This window comes from Somniosus microcephalus, chromosome 20 (genome assembly GCF_052327205.1).
Source record: "Somniosus microcephalus isolate GS21.2 chromosome 20, FLI_Smic_1.0, whole genome shotgun sequence".
NCBI lineage: Eukaryota > Metazoa > Chordata > Chondrichthyes > Squaliformes > Somniosidae > Somniosus > Somniosus microcephalus.
Window position 1 is genome coordinate 71,853,780 of NC_141006.1, and position 21,517 is coordinate 71,875,296.

The following is a 21,517-nucleotide window of genomic DNA, read 5'->3' on the forward strand; positions in this document are numbered from 1 at the left end:
TATTAACCAGCTCTGTTGTTTTGGTGTTGTGTCAGCCACGAATTTCAGATGAAGCTACTGACACCTTCCAGCTCATTTATGAGAATATTGATGAGTAATGACCCCAACATTGAAGTGACATTAGGCCCAGCAGTCTATCCCCTTTTCATAGACCAAATCCGCCTATTTACCTTCTCACCTTACCCTTCAATGTCTTCTTGCTCCAGAGACTTTCTGCGTCAGAATCACACTGATGACTCTACATTTCTGTATAGTTTTACGAACATATGAACAAATGAACAACGACGGACAGGTCACCCTCTGGTCCATCGAACCTGTCGCACATCTTTACTGCATTATTTGGTAGCCCTAGAGTGACTTACTGCTTTAATAAAGTAGAAGAAATAAAACCAGAATGGATTTATTTAACTGTGCACTAATGAATGTTAATGTTGTGTGTAATTATGATATTAATAATTAGTGTTAACTGTGGCTCAGTGACTAGCGCTCTCTAGGTAGGCGGGGTTAGGAGTGAGCAGGTGCTGCTGGGTGCCTGATTGCTGCAGGGAGTTGGAGTGAGTTTGTAAAAAGTTTTTTTTCCAGGTTTTAGGGCCTTTTTGGTCCTTAAACAGCAGCCAGATGGCAGATGGCTGCTGAGATGCCCGGAGTGCCGGGCCTCTCAGAGGACAATATACCCAGGGTGAATTTAATCAGGGGAGAAAATGTTGGGGGAAGGGAGAAAAAAAGGCCCAAAGATTTGGGCCGGGACCCCAGGAGGTTTAGAAAAGAAAACACGGTGGTGGTTCAGTGCGAGGATAAGGAGATACGAGCTTGGGTTATTATCCAGGCGGTACGAGTACTGCAGTGAGGGAAGCTGCTTTGCCTGCCGACCAAAGCCAAATGTTGGGTTCGAGGTGACGGTCAGTGGCCGAGAGGAGGTGGAAAGGCTTTTACTGAGTTTGAAGGTTGGAGATAAGTTCTTGGAAATAACTCTGCTATATTCGGAAGAGGTGGTGGTCTCATTCTTATCCTGCCGGTTTATATTGAGGACGAGGTGCTAATAAAAATGTTGGAGTCATGGGACATTAAAATTTGCTCGGCAATAAAGAGGAGATACTATCTAGGAACGCGGGTAGCAGATGGAACCCATTATGTAAAGGTGCATTTCCCAGAGGGGCTGAAGTCATTGCCATATAGCATGAAATTCGAGACAATGGAAGGAGAGCAGTACTTTCGAGTACTGCATGATAACCAGGTGAAGGTTTGTTATTATTGTCTTGGACACGACCATCTTGTAAGAAGCTGTCCAGACTTGTACTGTTATAACTGCGGCAAGTCTGGACACATCGTTCGGAGCTGCAAGGCGGAGAGCTGTGGAGTGTGTCGCAAAGGCCCCACCCGCTGTGAGTGTGAGGCAGAAGGAAGCCCCTTGATTGATGAGGAGATGGGATAAGGAGAAGGAGCAGGAGGTGTGTGTGGAGCGGCTGGAGGAGCGGAGCAGGCGGAGGGCACAGCTGGTGAATGGAAGGAGAAAAAAGCGCAGGAAGAGGCAGAAAATTGCAGAACAGAGAACAGGATGGAGATGGTGGAAAACACACCAACACGGTGGAAAAAGACAAAGACAGCAGTGGGCAGCACGGACCGAGGGCAGAGTCGAGCCATAATACGGCTCAGCTCTCCCTAAAGAATCTGGGGTCCGCGGGGGGAGAGGAGGCGGGAGCGGGGTACGGGGTATGTGCAAGTGTTCCAAAGAAAGACGGGGAGTCAGACATCTCGGGGAGCAGGAGGTGGAAAGACAAGGAGAGGGTGCAAAAGGCAGGAGCCTTAAAGGGGCAGCAGGATGGGAGCGGGGTGACAAAGACGCCAGAAGGGAGCAAAATAGGTGCAAATGCGCCATTGTCCCAGAGAGAGAAGAAACGGGGAGCTAGGGTCAGCGGTGGAGATGAGGCTGAAGGGAGTGGCACTGTTGGAGAAACTGTGACAGCAGGAAGACTCTCTAAGGGAGATTATGTATCTGACGGGGAGCAGGGACGGGAGGTTACAGAAGAGCCCGAGAGTGAGGAGTCAGAGGGGGACAGAGACATGGAAGTGGGGGGTGGGGTGGCATCGTGTGGAAAGGGAAAGGTTAGTGAGGGGCAGAAGGAGGGAGAAGGGGCAGCTCCTCGGCCCAAACCTAATGTAAGGAAGAGGCTGAAACTGCCGGGAGGGTTCAAACAGGAGGTGAAAAAGAGCCGGAGGCTGCAGGAGAAAGCAACAGCTGCCCGAAAAGGTGGGAAGGAGCATGAGAGGAGGGAAGGGCCGGAGAGTAAATGATGGGGGATTATCAGGCACACTTCCCTTATTCGGAGCCATGATTACTGATCATTTTTTAAAGTACAATAAATTAGTACATGTTATGGGAGACAAATTAAACTTCAGGTTTTGATGTTAATATGTGGTGGAGGAATGGCTGTGCAGAGCGGCGGAATGGATTTGTATGATACAATGGAATGATCACGATGTTGTAAATGATTTTAATGTTCAATAAATAATACATTAAAAAAAAGTGTGTTGCACCCTTGCTTCTGAGTCAGAAATTCTGGGTTCAAGTCCCACTCCAGAGACTTGTGCACAACAATCTGACACTCCAGTGGAGTGCTGCACTGTCGGAGGTGCTGTCTTTTGGATGAGACGTTAAACCAAGCTCTCTCAGGTAGATGTACAAGATCCTTCTTGAATATAACTGAGTGGCTAGTTAGGCCCTTTCAGTGGGCAGTTAAGAGTCAACCACTGTGGGTCTCATATAGGCCAGACCAGGTAAGGACAGCAGATTTCTTTCTCTAAAGGACGTTAGTGAACCAGACGGGTTTTTAATGACAAATCTGGTAGTTTCATTACTGATACTAGCTTTTTATTCCAGATTTATTTAATTAACTGAATTTAAATTCCCCAGCTGCCGTGGTGGAATTGGAACTCATGTCCCTCAGATAATTAGCCCAGAGCCTCTGGATTACTAGTAACATAACCACTATGTTACCGTACCCCATAGTACGGTGTTAGCCTTAGGTATCCATTAACCTTGGTGAAGGGTAAAAGAGGGAAATGTTTTCTTGCTTATCAATTAGTCAAATCATCCACTGCTCTCTGGTAGCCAATGGATGGCGCCGATGAAGATGGCTGCCGTCCTTGCGGGTTCCGTGCGGACCAGGCAGCTAAGTGTCCTTTGCTGCTTGGTGCGCTCAGCTCGTTAAGAAAAAAGTATTTCACTGACTGGATTTCACTTGTTGTATTTGGTTATGTGACCAATAAAATTGAAATTGAAAGGACAGACATCGTAGATTCAGCACAAGGAGGGAAAATAAGCAAATTAGATGGGAGCACTAGATAAACCTACTGGAAATAGTCCAGAACATTACTGTTGTACATTGTGTGTTTTCTTGAAACCAGCAGGTGGCAATCTTTCGTCCTTCTCCATCCACTATCTGTTCTCAACCTGCAGCTTTTAAAAACCATCAAATGCATTTCCACACACTAGTCTACATTTTCAACATACGTCATGTCTCCTACAAAACGGATTAGTTTGACAGCTAAACCCTGAAGTTGAAGCTTTTAAAAACACTGATGGCTTCTAGTGCATTTTCTCCTCGGGAACTGAAAAAAAATTATTTATAGAATCCTACTGCGCATAATTTTTGGATCTTGGTAGGTGTAACATGTTGTTCCATATTTGGAAATTCAAACTGAATGCAATAATCACCAAAATTGACTAACACTTTATTCTCTGGAAAACCATTATTTTCAAAAGCGTGTATTGCATACTCACAGATGGGATTGTTCACCACGATGGTCGTAGATTCAATGGAATAGTCACTGAGCCCTGCTGGATTGACAGATTTCACACGAAATACATACTTCTTTCCAGGCGTGAGGCCATGGACTGCAAAACTAGCAGATAGAAACAGGCACACTTGTAATGATTCTTGCTGGTTTCATTTTGTATCTATGTCATGCAGCTTTTAAAAAGAGTGTCCCTCTCATGGCTCTACTTATAAAGCCAACCATTAAACAGCAATAGAATCAACCGGAGCAATCTTTTCATCTATTTCTTTAACTCTTCCACCCTCCCATTTCTCCTCCTATTTCAGCGGCACTTTAGTACCTCAGCCAAGGTTCCATTCTTCGTGTATGAGCCGAGACAGCGATTGTCAGAATTCTATTTGATCGTGGACAACACCACAGCCGAGGCTGACCTGTGCTCACCCGACAAACACACACACACAAACTTCACAGCAGGAGTCTTTAGGGCTCATTTTCTCAAAGGGGAGCTTTTGGAGGCGGGACTCCCACTTGTCGGGTTTTAGTCCCGCCTCCATCAACTTCTGGCCAACCCACGCTATTTTCCCTTGATTGACCTTGTTAAACCCGCCCAGCGGGCTCAGCAGGCCAATTAAGGGAAAGCCGGTTGCAGAGAACGTCAACGTATGACGTTTCATCTGTCAAAAATTTTTGACAGATGAATTGTCATTGTTTGATAGCTCTGTGAAGCTGTCAAACACTGACATTCTCTGTATTTGATGAGGTCTTGAATTAAAGACCTCATCAAACTTCTTTCTTTTACAGAAATGAGATGGTTGTTGCATCTGAGAATGCAACGGCCATCTCTCATCTGCAACACGGAGGTCCGAGACTCTCCGCATACCCACCGACTGAAGCCTGCAGGAAGAAACAAAGTTAAGTACACTTTTTCTAACACTTTGCACTTACCTCAGATACTCACCACTCCACTCTTGCACCCGTCACTCACCTTCACACCACACTTTTGGACCCCTCCGACCCCCGCAGACCCAGTACTCGCCTCGCTGAGCTGGCGGGTTTCGTAGCCTTCGGGAAGCCTGCACTTGTGCGGGCAAAAAGGGGATAATCCTATTTTCTGCCTGTTAACAGACAGCTAATAGGCTTTAATCCCTTCCCACCTCCAAAGGAGACAGGGTCCGGCACGGGACGGCTACCCGCCTCCTGGCAAGATGGCATGGAGGCGGGTTGGGCACCCGCCCCCAGATTCTGCCATTTTTCCGGCAGTCCCGCCTCCATACCTGCCTCCCCAGGGCTGGCAAAATCGCCTCCTTTGAGTGCTGATCAGCAGCAGGGACCTGACTGGTCCTCCTCCGAACCCAGAAGTTCCAAGGCCAATTGTGGAGCTCCAACTACAGCTCCAGATGAGATTAGTTAACTGAGCACAGACCAGTAGCAGAACCAGGTGCTGTCGGTTCTCTACGAAGAAGCGCTGCACAGGGATGTGCCTTTATTCACTGGGCCAATAGAAAAGCTTGATTTCATAGAATCATAGAAAGTTACAGTGCAGAGGAGGCCATTCGGCCCGTCGTGCCTGTGCTGACTCTTTGAAAGAGCGGTCGGGCTTCGTCCCACACCCCCGCTTTTTGTCCCTAACCCTGTAAGTTCCTCATCCTCGAGAACCCGTCCGACTCCCTCTTAAAATTATTAATGGAATCAGCTTCCACCACCTGTAAAGGTCGAGCGTTCCAGATCCCGACAATTCTCTGAGTGAAAAGAAGTCTCCTCGTCTCCCCTCTAGATCTCTGCCTGTTTCTTTTAATTAAAAAAAACAAACTTTTGTGCACCGAACATTGTGAGATCACTGGGTTCCTGGCTGAAGGGTTTCAACTCAATGGTACAAGTGAATTAAGATACAACGTGAAACAGCACAAATCCCTGAAGCACCTTTGGCTAATGATTGTACACTTCAAAAGTATCTTGTTGGCTGTGAAGCACTTTGGGACGTCCGGAGGTCATGAAAGGCGCGATGTAAATGTTTTTCCCCCCATACAGGGGCATGTGAGGAAAAACTTTTTACGCAGCGGGTGGTGAGGACCTGGAACTCGCTGCCAACGGAAATGGTGGAAGCGGAGACACTCAATGTTTTCAAGGGGAGACTGGATAGGCACTTGAGGGAAATAAACTTGCAGGGCTACGGGGATAGAGCGGGGGAATGGGACGGACTGGATTGCTCCACAGAGAGCCGGCACGGACTCGATGGGCTGAATGGCTTCCTTCTGTGCCGTTATGACTCTATGGGGGAAAAATTGGGTTGCTTTGTGCCTCCCATTAGCGCCCTAACGGGGCGCAAAGCAACTAACGCCCGGGCACGGCGCTGCCCACGCCTCCCATGAAATTCAGCGGGAGGTTAGCGGCGGTGCCAACTGGTAGCGCCCCGCCGCTGCCATCATCGCCATGCGCAGCACCCCGGCCGCGATCTTCGGGAGCGCCCCCTGACTTACCGCTGGACGCTATGTCTGACGCGGTCAGGGGGGCCTACCTGCGGCTGGGGCGGCGCAATTTAAAAAGGCGAGGTGCGGGGCGGCCATTTTTGTTGCTGGCAGTCTGCCAGCAACTGCCTGCGCTCCTGTCCCCGGCCTCCTGAACCGCACCCCCCCTTCCCCTGCAGAGTGCCGGCTGCACTCCAAGGACCCGGCACATCTCTTGAGTGCCGGGCTCTTTTGCCAGCATTCCCAATCCCTGGGGGCCCAGCTGGGCTGGGGTCGCGCTGCGCAAGGCCCTTCCCCTTTAAGAAGGGGAGGAAGGCCTGCAATACCACGGTGCGGCGTGCCACAGCGCCCTAGCGCCACAATATTGACTCACAGTGCCCCAAGAGGGATGCAGGGTGCTTCCAGTAGCGCCCCGCATCCCTCTAGGGGTGCAACCACTCAATTTCCGGCGCTAAAAGCACTCAATTTTTAGCCCTATGACTCTTTACTCACCAGTTGAGGAAAAATAACCACAAAATATGTAGAGATGTGAGAAAAAACAAGATATTATATATATATATATCATATATATTTTTTAGAAATGGTACTGATAATAAAAAGTCTTTTTTAAACAGTCATTTTTCAGGTACAATCGACTCTCTTATACCTTTCACTCCTCACACTGGTATGGTTTTATTACAGTAAGATGAAATTCTTCTAACCTCTTTGAATTCACAGGCTTATTGTTACAGATTTCCCAGTTGTTTGTCCCATCCTCACAAACATAAACATAGAAGCCTATGAGGTTGTTTTCATCTTCAGGCTCTTTCCACAGGACCATCACAGACCTCCTGGTGTTTCTGACGGGCACAATGTCGTGTGGCGGAGAAGGAGCAGCTGAGCAAGAGAGACAATGGTTCAATTAGTAATTATCCAACATGGGATTGCAAATGGTTACTCGCTGGATCTGGTGCAGACCTCTGGAAGGGAGGCAGATCTGTCTAAACTCGAACAAAAAGTGAATCTGTGTGCACTGGCAATACTGGGATTTACTATCATAGTAGGTTTTAAGATTGCCATACTCCAGTCCTATTTCTTTGGCATGGAGGGTGGGTTCCATGGGTAGCACTCTCGCCTCTGAGTCAGAAGGTCGTGGGTTCAAGTTCCACTCCAAAGACTTGAGCACAAAAATCCAGGCGGACACTCCAGTGCAGTGCTGAGGGAGTGCCGCACTGTAGTGAGGCAGACCAGTCTAGGCAGGGAAGTCCAGAGCTTAGGGTCCAGGCAACAGAAGGCACGGCCGCCAATGGTTGAGCGATTATAATCAGGGATGCTCAAGAGGGCAGAATTAGAGGAGCGCAGATATCTCGGGGGGGTTGTGGGGCTGAAGGAGATTACAGAGATAGGGAGGGGCGAGGCAGGGGAGGGATTTGAAAACAATGATGAGAATTTTGAAATTGAGGCGTTGCTTAACCGGGAGCCAATGTAGGGCAGCGAGCACAGGGGTGATGGGCGAACGGGACTTGGTGCGAGTTAAGACACGGGTAGCCGAGTTTTGGATGACCTCAAGTTTACGTAGGGTAGAATGTGGGAGGCCAGCCAGGAGTGCGTTGGAATAGTCAAGTCTAGAGGTAACAAAGGCATGGATGAGGGTTTCAGCAGCGGATGAGCTGAGGCGGGGTGGAGACGAGCGATATTACGGAGGTGGAAATAGGCGGTCTTTGTTATTCTGCGGATATGTGGTCGGAATCTCATTTCAGGGTCAAATATGATGCCAAAGTTGCGAACAGTGTGGTTCAGCCTCAGACCGATGTTTGGGAGAGGGATGGAGTCAGTGGCTAGGGAACGAAGTTTGTGGCGGGCACCGAAAACAATGGCTTTGGTCTTCCCAATATTTAATTGGAGAAAATTTCTGCTCATCAGAACTGGAGCAGTCTGACAATTTAGAGACAATGTAGAGTCTTCTGGATGAGACGTTAAACCGAGGCCCCGTCTGCTCTCTCAGGTGGACGTAAAAGATCCCACGGCACTATTTCGAAGAAGAGCAGGGGAGCTCTCCCCGGTGTCCTGGCCAATATTTATCCCTCAATCAACATCACTAAAACAGATTATCTGGTCATTATCACACTGCTGTTTGTGGGAGCTTGCTGTGAGCAAACCGGCTGCCGCGTTTCCTACATTACAACAGTGACTACACTTCAAAAATTACTTCATTGGCTGTAAAGCGCTTTGGGACGTCCGGTGGTCATGAAAGGAGCTGTATAAACACAAGTCTGTCTTTCTATCTTTTCCTTCCATGTGTCCCACAACACAAGGCAGGAATGAGATTGCGGATTTGAAAGAAATTTGAAAGTGTTTGGGCTGCTTGCTGAAATTATAGGGTCAATGTTGTGGGTTATCTCTCACTGGCTGACTTTGTTGGATTTCCTGAGGTCAGTCCTAATTAACCACGCGTAGCAAGCTCTCAACATTAGAGTCATAGTCATAGAGTCATAGAGTTATAGAGCACCGGCCATCAAGCCCTGTCTATTCTAAATAACAACAGAAAATGCTGGAAAAACTCAGCAGGCCAGGCAACATCCGTGGAGAGAAATTAGAGTCGACGTTTCGGGTCGAACCCTTTGTCAAAAAAAGACCCGAAACGTCGACTCTAATTTCTCTCCACAGATGTTGCCTGGCCTGCTGAGTTTTTCCAGCATTTTCTGTTGTTATTTCGGATTTCCAGCATCTGCAGTATTTTGCTACCTGTCTATTCTAATCCCATTTTCCAGCACTTGGTCCGTAGCCTTGTATGCTATGGCGTTTCAAGTGCTCATCCAAATGCTTCTTGAATGTTGTGAGGGTTCCTGCCTCTACCACCCTTTCAGGCAGTGAGTTCCAGATTCCAACCACCCTCTGGGTGAAAAGGTTTTCCTCAAATCCCCATTAAACCTCCTGCCCCTTACCTTGAAACTATGCCCCCTGGTTATTGACCCCTCTACTAATGGGAAAAGTTCCTTTCTATCTACCCTATCTATGCCCCTCATAATTTTGGGACTGATGCTGGGACTTCATCAAAGGGGGAGGGAAACTGTGTAAGTCATCAGCAGGCAATATTTAAAAGGATGCGGCCACTTAAAGGTAAGTGCTCACATACAATGCTACCTCTAAGCCGCACGACCGCACTGTAATGGGAGAGGTCCTGTGCAGACCACTCACCAACTTCTCCAGTGTAAATACCGCGCATACGCCAAAATTTAAAGGGACCGCGCATTAAAAGAAACAGGCCGCGCAGAACGAAGCGCCGCTCACAGGGAACATTGCTCACATATAGGGACAATTTTTTTCCCTCTTTTCCGAAAGCTACAAATACATTAAATACATTTTAAGCCTTTCCAAAGGCTATGTGGGGGAAAAGGAGTGACTGGCAAAAACCAAGGACAAGCAAAAGAATTGGAGACAAGGAACAGAGTATATAGACAAGTAATGAAACAGCACTGCACCTGAACCCTTCTGGTGACTGGCATAGTGGAGAGGTTGCTGCATGAAGTGTGGGTGTCTTGGAGCCGGAATGCTAACATTTGTTCTTTATCTTTCATTGTAGCCATGGTGGAGCAGGCTAACAGCATGGTGCCAACATCCAGGACTAAAGAGCAGCTCACTGTGCCCTGCCTGCCTCTTGCAAGCACCAGCACGGATACACACATCCTGGACGGTGCAGTTAGTGGGTTTTGAAGAGGTAGCGCCGGGCGAACTACAATGTACAGGTGAGGAGGGTGGTGACAGTTCAGGAGCAGGCACCTAATGCCAGGATGACCACATGGCCACCTTCAATGAGCTCAATGCTTTCGGAAATGCAGCAGTGGGCAGCCATGTCATCCACCATTGCGACTCAGTGGGACAGCAAATGAAAGTGTTGGCCGTGCTGACAGATTACATCAGTCACCTGTTTGACACACATGTGAGCAGCACATTAACAGATGCTGCAACTGATCTCTCTGTTAGACTGCAAGGAGGATGGAGACAGAAAGTTGAGTGCGGAGGTGACCCTGATGGCCACGATCACCCTATGGTTGGCTGAAGTTGTCTTTGCAACAGATGGCACGGCTCTTTAAGGCTGAGATCGATAGATTTTTGGACTCTAGGGGAATCAAGGGATATGGAGATTGGGCGGGAAAGTGGAGTTGAGGTCGATGATCAGCCATGATCTCATTGAATGGCGGAGCAGGCTCGAGGGGCCGTCTGGCCCACTCCTGCTCTTATTTCTTATGTTCGTATGTTCTCTGCAGCTGACCCCTTCCTGACCTGAAGCCTACAGAGGCAGGTCCCCTCAGTCAGCAGATATGGTTGGTGGGACAAGGATGGCCACGGGCAATCTGGCTCTGGCACCTGCTGATGTCCTCTGCATGCCTTCTTTCATCTTGTACCACCTTAACCATGACAGATTGCATTTGGGATACTTCAAAATCAACCCGTCTCATTAATCTCAACTCAATTGGGACTCTGTAGCTTACACTTAGATTAAGAAAAAGAGACAGACTTGCATTTCTATAGCGCCTTTCATGACCACCGGACGTCCCAAAGCGCTTTACAGCCAATGAAGTACTTTTTGAAGTGTAGTCACTGTTGTAATGTGGGAAACGTGGCAGCCAATTTGCGCACAGCAAGATCCCACAAACAGTAATGTGATAATGACCAGATAATCTGTTTTAATGACGTTGATTGAGGGATAAATATTGGCCGGGAGACCAGGGATAACTCCCCTGCTCTTCTTCGAAATAGTGCCATGGGATCTTTTACACCCACCTGAGAGAGCAGAGGGGGCCTCAGTTTAACGTCTCATCCGAAAGACGGCCTCTCCGACAATGCAGCAGTCCCTCGGTACTGCCCTCCGACAGTGCAGCACTCCCTCAGTACTGTCCCTCCGACAGTGCAGCGCTCCCGCAGTACTGCCCCTCTGACAATGCAGCGCTCCCTCAGTACTGCATCTCCGACAGTGCGGCGCTCCCTCAGTACTGCCCCTCCGACAGTGCGGCGCTCCCTCAGTACTGCCCCTCCGACAGTGTGGCTCTCCCTCAGTACTGCCCCTCCGACAATGCGGCGCTCCCTCAGTACTGCCCCTCCGACAGTGCAGCGCTCCCTCAGTACTGACCCTCCAACAGTGCAGCGCTCCCTCAGTACTGCATCTCCGACAGTGTGGCGCTCCCTCAGTACTGCATCTCCGACAGTGCAGCGCTCCCTCAGTACTGCCCCTCCGACAGTGCGGCTCTCCCTCAGTACTGCCCCTCCGACAGTGCTGCGCTCCCTCAGTACTGCCCCTCCGACAGTGCAGCTCTCCCTCAGTACTGCCCCTCCAACAGTGCGGCGCTCCCTCAGTACTGCATCTCCGACAGTGCTGCGCTCCCTCAGTACTGCCCCTCCGATAGTGCAGCGCTCCCTCAGTACTGCCCCTCCAACAGTGCGGCTCTCCCTCTGTACTGCCCCTCCAACAGTGCAGCGCTCCCTCAGTACTGCACTGCCCCATTGCTCCTTGAGCTCCTGTAAAAGCTTGAACTGTAAGAGCTCCTTTTTCCTGTCCCCTCTTTTTCAGTTCTTCCTGTTCTGTTGAAGCCTTGCAAATCTTTCAAATACAGCCAACTTTTCAGTGAATAAGGGGACTATTTCAGGTTCCACATAAACATTGTTTACTGTGAGGACAAAAAAAAAACATTTTCCAAATTTTTTTTAATAACACATGCATAACGTCTTTTCAAAAAAGCCAAAAAAGTTAGTAAGAACCGGAACTATGAACCTACTGTAAAATTGGAAATGAAAATAAAATGACTGAAAGGTCGTGCCCCCCTTAAGAGCTCTACAGGAGCCTCCTCCCACCTTTATCTGGCCTTGACTATAACGTGAAAACAAAGTAAACAGTACAGGAAATTCTCGATTTACCGGCACCTAAATAACCGGAAATCTCTGTTAACCGGCAAAATTCAGGAGTAGTTTCAGGTAAGTTTTACTTCATATTAGTGGCAGTTCCTGGATCTGTGGCTGTGTAACTGGGGCTCCTACACTTGTTGCTAAGCAACAGGGATGCTTGGTCTGTGGCCGGAGTTCCTGCACATGTTGCTAAGCAACAGGGAAGCCTGGATTTGTTGCTGTGTACGGAGCTCTCGTACCTTTTACTATACTTCTCTGTAATCCGGACTTTTTGATAAACCGGCACCACGCCGGTCCTGTCGGTGTCGGATACCAAAGAGTTTCCTGTACTTTGATCGGTCGGGACTGAATTCTGTGTGCAGCAGGTTTTCCATAGTTTTGGAATGTCCGAGAACAATTGGGGGGAAATATTGGGTCGCCCCCCTTTTTGGGGCAATAACTTCGCCGGGGCGAAATCCAATGATAGCGCCCCGAGCAGGAGGTGGGCCGCCACTGGAAGCCTTCCCCCTCCCTCTTGGGGCGCTCCCATTGACTATTGCGGTGCTACGTGCAACAGCGCCACGTAGTGCCGCAGTACTACAGGTCTCCCGCCCCTGATTAAAGGGGAGGGGCCTAGCGCAGCGCGCACCGGGGCCCCACTGAACCACCGGGGAGGGGGGTGCCGGCAAAAGAGCCCGGCACTCGAGAGGAGAACCGGGCTGACTGATCGCGGCCGGCACCCCGCAGGAGGAGGCGAGATGGGGCAGATGCTGGCAGGCGGCCCAAAAAAAAATGGCCACCTGGCACCTGCCCTTTAATTTGCGCCACCCCAGCCACAAACGCGCCCCCCTGACCCTGTCGGGAGGCGCAAAGCAACCGAATTTATCCCCCATGACTTTAAACTTTCACCTCTGGGTTGGACTTAGATCAGGCCTGTGTGTACCTGGATTGGGATGAATAATCAGCAGTCACTTTACCTAGGATTTGTCCAAATGTCATGGCTTCAGACGGCAGGGACGGCTCACTGATTCCATATTTATTGACAGCTCGGACTCTGAAGCAATATCGCTTCCTTCCGACTAAGTCAATGACTGCATATCTTGGGCAGCTCACAGGAAGCTCCAGGTTTGCTCTTTGCCAGCTGCCACTCCCAGCTACTGACTGAAAGGAAAGACAATTGAAAGACCAATTAAACATGAATTTGTTGATAGATATACGTGCAAGTCAAAGATTTATGTCTTTACTCGAAGGTCAGTAAGTAAAGGTTGACTATTTATAGAATTTCTTTCCATTAACACCAAGTGTTTCCAAGTGCTGTAGAGTGCACATCACCAACCATTGCTTCATATTCTGTCACAATGTTGCAGTGGGGAAAGAGTTAAACTGACATCGCTGGCAGTTTCACTGAATAGTGTAAGGAAGACAGGGACTACCATGAAAGACCACATCCATAAAGATGCAGTCAAAGATAGCTGACCTTTGGAGAGATATAAAACAATTAAATGGAGACAGGGTGTCCAGCATTTCAACTGCCCATAAGAACTTTATTACCTAGGTTACATTCTAAGGTATCATTTAATTAGCGTTCAGCAGTTTGAGTGATTGATTGAGGAGGCAGCTTACACATTTTTATATTAAAATTCGTAACCAATCCGTGAAGGTGCATGTGGGCCAAGATCCAATCAGGTGGCAGGAATGAATTTAACATGAGGTGGCCATGCTTATTGTAATGTATAAAAATGTAGTGTTTGCTGTACCAATTTGGAGAAGTCTGGCTAAGACAGAGCAGACTGACTCCCCACCGGTGCAATAAAGACGACTTGACTATCGATCTAAAACCTTGTGTCGAGTGTTGGTTTAAAATACTCCACAACAATGTCTTGCCTTTAACATACTTGAAAGAGCAGTTTCTGCAGCACTGGATACAGCGACATCTCACCGTACGCATTCTTTCCTGAATTAAGATATTTGACCCTATAGACCGCTGTCCAGTAAGAACTAGAATGAGGGTAACACAACTCATTTTTCTACATAATATATAAAATAAAAAGAGAAAATGCTGGAACTACTCAGCAGGTCAGGTGGCATCTGTGGAGAGAGAAACAGAGTTAACGTTTCAGGTCGATGACCCTTCGCCAGAACTGGAAGAAGTTAGAGACATAACACTTGTTAAGCAAGTGCAGAGCCAGGGAAAAAATAAACTGGTGGTGGGCGGGGGTGTGGGGACGAACAAGGGGAAAAGGCCTGTGATAGGTGGAGGGCAGGAGTAATTAAATGACAAAAGTGATGAATGATGATAGCAGAACAAACACGACCTGCTGTCTGAGAAAATGGGAGCGGTGGTTACGATCATTGTCAACATGATTTTTCAGTGCTATACTTCAGTCTGACAATGCCTCGATTTTAAAATTCTCATCCTTCTTTTCAAATCCCTCCATGGCCCTCGCCCCTCCCTATCTCTGTAACCCCCTCCAGCCCTACAAGCCTCCGAGATCTCTGCGCGCCTCCAATTCAGGCCTCTTGCGCATCCCCAGTTTTAATCGCTCCACCATTGGCGGCTGTGCCTTCCGCCGCCTGGGCCCTGAGCTCTGGAATTCCCTCCCTAAACATCTCCCTCTCTCCACCTTTAAGACGCTCCTTAAAACCGACCCCTTTAACCAAGCTTTTGGTCGCCTGTCCTGATATCACCCTCTGTGGCTCAGCGTCAAAAATGATATCGCTCTTGTGAAGCACCCTGGGACTTTTTGCTACGTTAAATGCGCTGTATAAATGTAAGTTGTTGTTAACTAAGAAGGCAAATGGTACGTTGGCCTTCGTAGCAAGAGGATTCGAGTACAGGAACAAGGGTGTCTTGCTGCAGTTGTACAGGACCTTGGTGAGACCACACCTTGAGTATTGTGTGCAGTTTTGGTCGCCTTATCTGAGGAAGGATGTTCTTGCCATGGAGAGAGTGCAGCGAAGATTCACCAGGCTGATACCTGGGATGGCAGGAATGACGTATGAGGAGAGATTCAGTCGATTAGGCTTATACTCGCTGGAGTTTAGAAGATTGAGAGGGGATCTCATTGAAACTTATAAAATTCTAAAAGGACTAGACAGACTAGATGCAGGATGGATGTTCCCGATGGTCGGGGAGTCCAGAACCAGGAGTCACAGTCTAAGGATAAGGGGTAAGCCATTCAGGACAGAGATGAGGAGGAATTTCTTCACCCAGAGAGTGGTGAACCTGTGGAATTCTCTACCACAGAAGGCAGTGGAGGCCAATTCATTAAATATATTCAAGAAGGAGTTAGATATATTTCTTAAGGTTAAAGGGATCAAGGGGTATGGGGAGAAGGCAGGGACAGGGTATTGAATTTGGATGATCAGCCATGATCTCATTGAATGGCGGAGCAGGCTCGAGGGGCCAAATGGCCTACTCCTGCTCCTATCTTCTATGTTTCTATGTTAACTTGTTATGAGTTTTTCCAGGCTCCACCCAGCTCCCATCTAGTGAACAGAAGCCCACAATGTAAAACTGGTAATAATCATTTGATTGCACAATCTCTAGCAAAAGAGACAACAAGTATAATGGTAATAGGAATGCAACTGGCATATTAGTGCAGTAGGGAATGATCCAAGAGTAAGAATAGGCATCTTACTTGGTCAGTGTTTATCCTGCATCTGACTTAGGCCACAGCTGACATAAGAATACTTAATACTGACAACAAATTCAAAACGCAGAAAATCTTTCCTCTCTTACTCATAATAAAGATGAGAACTTAGGCCAACTCAGCCTTTGGGATTCTGTTTCAGGTTTGGATTCAGGATTAGAATCATAGAATGGTTACAGCACGGAAGAAGGCCATTCGGCCCATGCCAAATCCGAGAATCTGAGCTAAATTTGAACCCAGAGTATGGAGGTCAGGTTGCTGATAATATTAGTGAAGCACTTGTAAGGTTATAAGATGGTTTTACCAACAAGAAAGAGCATAAGTAGCAACAGTGGCCATTTTGAGTTTCATACATGCAGGAACATAGGAACAGGAGGAGGCCATTTAGCCCTTCGTGCTTGTTCCGTCGTTCAATGAGATCATGCTGATCTGCGGCCTAACTTCATGTACCCGCCTTTGGCCCATACCCTTAATACCTTTGGTTAATAAAAAACTATCAATCTCAGATTTAAAATTAACAATTGATCTAGCATCAATTTTTGTTTGCGGAAGAGAGTTCCAAACTTCTACCACCCTTTGTGTGTAGAAGTGTTTCCTAATTTCATTCCTGAAAGGTCTGGCTCTAATTATTAGACTATGCCCCCTAGTCCTAGAATCCCCAACCAGCGGAAATAGTTTCTCTCTATCTATCCTATCTGTTCCCATTAATGTCCTGAAAACTTCGATCAGATCACCCCTTAACCTTCTAAATTCCAGGGAATACAACCCTAGTTTGTGTAATCGCTCCTCGTAGATACATCACTATCACAAGGCTGTGTATAACCTCCTGACCTGGGCTATCATGGTTTGGGTACATAGTTCACGAGTACTGCCAGAAACTAGACTGTGATGAAATATTCCATTCATCACTGCCTGTGACTGCGGTTGGTTTCAGTTTCATTTCCCTTACCTCTGTTCCGTTTCCTCACCATTGTATTGTACAATGTGTAGGGCTCCGCCCATACCTGGCCCATTGTATTGTACTATGTGTAGGGCTCCGCCCATACTTGGCCCCTATGTAAGCTGGCCCAGCCTGCAGCACATCCAGTACGGCAGAGCTCTGGATGGAAGATACCTCTCTCCTGTGTGTTACCTTCTAAGTCAATAAAAGCCTTGTTTTGTTTCGCTAACATCGAGTCTCGGATTTATTGAGGCACGTCATAGACCTCCTCCCAGAAAACAGTGCCCACAGACTTAAAAAAGCTCTTCTCAAGGGCAATTAGGGATGGGCAATACATCCTGTGAATGAATTTAAAAAAAATTAGGCTTGGACCTGGATCCCAGGCAACATCGGAGTATCCAGGATGGTCTGTTGGGAGCAGAGCCTCCACCTGCCCCAAAGAAAGCGCCCTCCGGAGGATGTCCAGTCCCGCAAAATAAAACAAATACTTGTGAAGGGTAACCTGTAAATGTTGTGTAACATATAGACAAGTTATGATCTTATTATAAATGCTGCTAACATTTTTCTCAGACATGCTGTTGTGCCAAATTGGTTTGGGAAAGCAAAGACTGACCTGAATAGGGTAGATTGGTGGCTGCAGGAAAGAGAACTGAGCGGGCTCATGGGTTAAGGACCACTGCTTGTGTGGAGGATATACACCAACTCAGACTTATTGGGCTAAATGAAATGTTTCCATGTTGCCATTTATATGTAATTCAATGTAATGAAGGCCACCAATGCAAAGACAATTCAGACTGATTCTGCCATATTACAGTATTTGAACTGGTAACAGGAAGGAGTGACAGCTGGTAAATGCAGAGACCATTCTACCCAATGGTATGTATTGATCCAATTTTATTTTAAGAATGCAGTTTAGTTATTGAAGGCTGCAAATTAGATGTGGTCAATGAGCTTTCTATTAGGTTGTGTAGCACTGTGGAGTTTGTTAACTGTTGTCTATTGATTCTGATCCAGACCCCCTTCTTTCTGTCCACAGCTGCACACAATACAATTTACAAACGATGTTCGTCCCCCAGTCTACTGTAATAAAGTCAGCAGCAGTCAGGTCAAATTCTTCTGGTGATGTATTAGTTACCTGCTCACAACAAGAGCGAACCTAGAACGTTGCTTCTACATTACATCACTGTTATTGGCTGTTCCATTGCACACTTATCTTTTCACCTTTTCCACATAGTACATCAGTGGTTCTCTGCCACGAGGGAACGGCTCATTCCAGCAGAGGGCAGTGTATGTTTGTCCAATTTCAGTGATGCGAATATTAGTTGGAGGTAGTGGGATGCGGATTTCTCCTAGAAAAGATAAGGTTTAGTTCATCAACACTTTAAGGACATTTAAACTCTGACTTTCAAAGTTAAAAACTCCACTGACTCCAGTGCCCTTTTGTTTACTTATTTGAGTCCTACCTTTACTCACTTTGAGTTATTTTCTCTGCTCTTTGTGTACCCCAATTCTACCTGCACACTTTGGTCAAGAGCTAGGTCCATAACCCACTTCAAAGGCCAGCCTTGAACTGGTGTGAGGATCTGGGCATGGTTTCTTCGGGTTGGGCTGGATTCTGATTTTTCCATCCCCAGTGGATTGATATCGTCCCCCAATAGCTGGATGAAATTAGTAACTCAACATGGGTTTCCTCTGTCCGATAGGCATAGCGCAATCAAACCTATTTATAAAGAGAGAGCTTATGATATTTGTGCACCCAACACACAGAGGAGATCTTCGCCTCATGTGAGCACTCAGAGGCATTGCTCATGTCCGACCACTCCATCAAAAGTCAATGGCTTAACTCAGCAAGTTGTCTGAATATTACCTTGGATAGGGAGAAAGCAGATTCAATAGTGTCTTTCAAAGGGGAATTGGATAAATACTTGAAGGTAAAAAATTGCAGGGCTATGGGGAAAGAGTGGGGGAGTTGGGACTAGTTGGATCGTTCGACCAAAGAGGCACAGGCACCATGGGTCGACTGGCCTCCTTCTGTGCTGTAACATTCGATGATCCTATGATTCTCAATCGTTTATGAAAATAAATTGCTTTGTGCATCCATTCTGTAGCTCTCTATAGAATCAGAGAAATTTACGGCACAGAAGGAGGCCATTCGGCCCATCGTGTCTGTGCCGGCCGAAAAAGAGCTCTCCAGCCTAATCCCACTTTCCAGCTCTTGGTCCGTAGCCCTGTAGGTTACAGCATTTCAAGTGCATATCCAAGTACTTTTCAAATGTGATGAGGGTTCCTGCCTCTACCACCCTTTCAGGCAGTGAGTTCCAGACCCCCACCACCCTCTGGGTGAAAAAAGTTCTCCTCAACTCCCCTCTAATCCTTCGACCAATTACTTTAAATCTATGCCCCCTGGTTATTGACCTCTCTGCTAAGGGAAATAGTTCCTTCCTATCCACTCTATCTAGGCCCCTCATAATTTAATACACCTCAATTAAGTCTCCCCTCAGCCTCCTCTGTTCCAAAGAAAACAACCTCAGCCTGTCGAATCTTTCCTCATAGTTTAAATTCACCAGTCCTGGCAACATCTTTGTAAATCTCCTCTGCACCCTCTCTAGTGCAATCACATCTTTCCTGTAATTTGGTGACCAGAACTGTACGCAGTAATCTCGCTGCGGCCTAACTGGTGATTTATACAGTACTGTAGGAATTGTTGTATTCCTAACTAATAACAGAGGTCGAACTCAGGAGAACAATCAAACAGGTCTTTAATGTAGGTTTAGATGAATTCCAGAAAACAACAAAGATCGATGCAGGAGAGCCATGGAGCAGGTCTTTCCCCAACGGGGATGCCACGAGGACTGACTAGGCAGTCCGGTCGTTTGTGTCGTGACGTCATCGCGTTTACGTCGTGACGTCATCGCATTTGCCCGCGTTTTCCCGCGCTTGGGTCGGTCACGTGATGTGCGATGTGACGTCATCGCGTTTGCCCGCGTTTGGGCGGTCACGTGATGTGCGACGTGACGTCATCGTGTTTACCCGCGCTCTTAAAGGAGCAACGCCCCGTACATGCAAACTCTATATAAACATCGTTAAAGAGAATTATGTACAGTAAGTAAGGGACACTCGGTGGTACCGCTACATGCGCCCCCCCAGAATTCACTTTAACGGACAAAGTCAAATGGTGAGATGGTCTGACGAGCCTGTCCGAACGACTCCTGTAGTATCGAGGTGGAGGCTGCTGGGCGGCTGGTGGTCTGGTGGGCGGTAGCACTTGGTCTGCCGTAACGACGATGGGTGGCCGGTGGTCTCGGCGGTTATGCTGTCTCAACGTGGCGGGCGAGGTCTAAAGGTGTTGGTTTTGAGCAGATCCGTATATGCGTCAGGGCGAATAAAACGTATTCAGCCTTGTGAAGGACCGCGGAAACGTGTGACCTCTGCGGCCCGTGGCGCGAAGTGGGCACTGGTGCGAAACATCTGGCCGGTTGGCGGTCTGGCGGGCGGTCGCACCTGGTGTGCCGTAACGACGATGTGTGGCCAAAAGGCGGTGCTGTCTGGCGGGCGGTCGAGGTCCATGGCTCTGTCGATGATCTGCGAGGCACGCCGAAATGGGCGATCCTGGAGGTGTTGAACGTGGGTCTTGTCAGATCGGGAAACTCGCCAAGCAGGCGAGCGCACTCTTCAGAAGTCGGGAACGCACAGGAGACGGTGCGCGACGTAACGTTACAGCGGTAACACAGAAGAGAGTGACCAGTTGCTGCGTTGATCTGTGATCAGGGGTGGACAGCAATTGTCCCACGTGGCCGTTCACGGCCGCGGGATGCCCGTAGACCCGTACCTCGGTGGTTGCAGTATCAGTTGTTATTTGGTTGAAACGGGAAAACTGCCGGGAGCGTGGCAACACTTCGCTTTCATGCCGAACCACGCGCGGCAGAAAAAAAACAATCCAGCAGGCTGACGGGCTGGTGCGGCGTCTGCGAGGGATGGGTCCTCGAGGTTTGCGAGGGATGAATCCCCGTGGTTCGCGAGGGGCGAGTCCCCGTGGGTCGCGAGGGGCGAGTCCCCGTGGGTCGCGAGGGGCGAGTCCCCGTGGGTCGCGAGGGGCGAGCCCCCGTGGGTCGCGAGGGGCGAGCCCCCGTGGGTCGCGAGGGGCGAGCCCTCGTGGGTCGCGAGGGGTGAGCCCTCGTGGCATCTCCGTGGGGGCGCGCTCCGATCTTGTGGGCCCGAAAACCTGCAGTACCCGCGCTTTGAGGGATTCATACTTGCTGTTCCTTTGGGGGTTGTCGAGAAGGCGGATGATCCGAGAGGCAGTAGAGCTGTCGAGTATGGAGACCGTATACGTGGTCTGCGCCGCATCGATGTTGCACTGGGCGAACGGGGCTTCTACCAGAATAAAGCACGAGGGCGGTTGCTGCTCCCTGTATTGCGGTAGCGTCGGCGAAACAGCTTTTGCTTCCATGGCGTGCTTCTTTTGTGAAAATCGTTCACAAAAATCGGGGTCCGGCTGTGCTGCTTTCGTGAAAAACGTTCACGAAAAACGGGGTCACCAATGTAGGAATTGTCGTATTCCTAACTAATAACGGAGGTCGAACTCAGGAGAACAATCAAACAGGTCTTTAATGTAGGTTTAGATGAATTCCAGAAAACAAGGATCGATGCAGGAGAGCCATGGAGCAGGTCTTTCCCCAACGCGGATGCCACGAGGACTGACTAGGCAGTCCAGTCGTTTGCGTCGTGATGTCATCGCGTTTACGTCGTGACGTCATCGCGTTTGCCCGCGTTTTCCCGCGCTTGTGTCGGTCACGTGATGTGCGACGTGACGTCATCGCGTT

General features: G+C 48.4%; 1 protein-coding gene across 1 annotated transcript in view; it reads right to left on the minus strand.

Annotated features, from left to right (window-relative positions):
* myom3 (myomesin 3) overlaps positions 1–21,517 on the minus strand; it is a 125,270-nt gene that overhangs the window by 66,666 nt on the left and 37,087 nt on the right. Inside the window, exons 13-16 of the mRNA XM_085962979.1 lie at positions 17,916–18,043; positions 13,079–13,262; positions 6,944–7,118; positions 3,782–3,903 (exon numbers count right to left, since the gene is read on the minus strand). Coding sequence (XP_085819105.1) covers positions 3,782–3,903; positions 6,944–7,118; positions 13,079–13,262; positions 17,916–18,043 — 609 coding nt within the window. The remainder of the gene's footprint in view (positions 1–3,781; positions 3,904–6,943; positions 7,119–13,078; positions 13,263–17,915; positions 18,044–21,517) is intronic.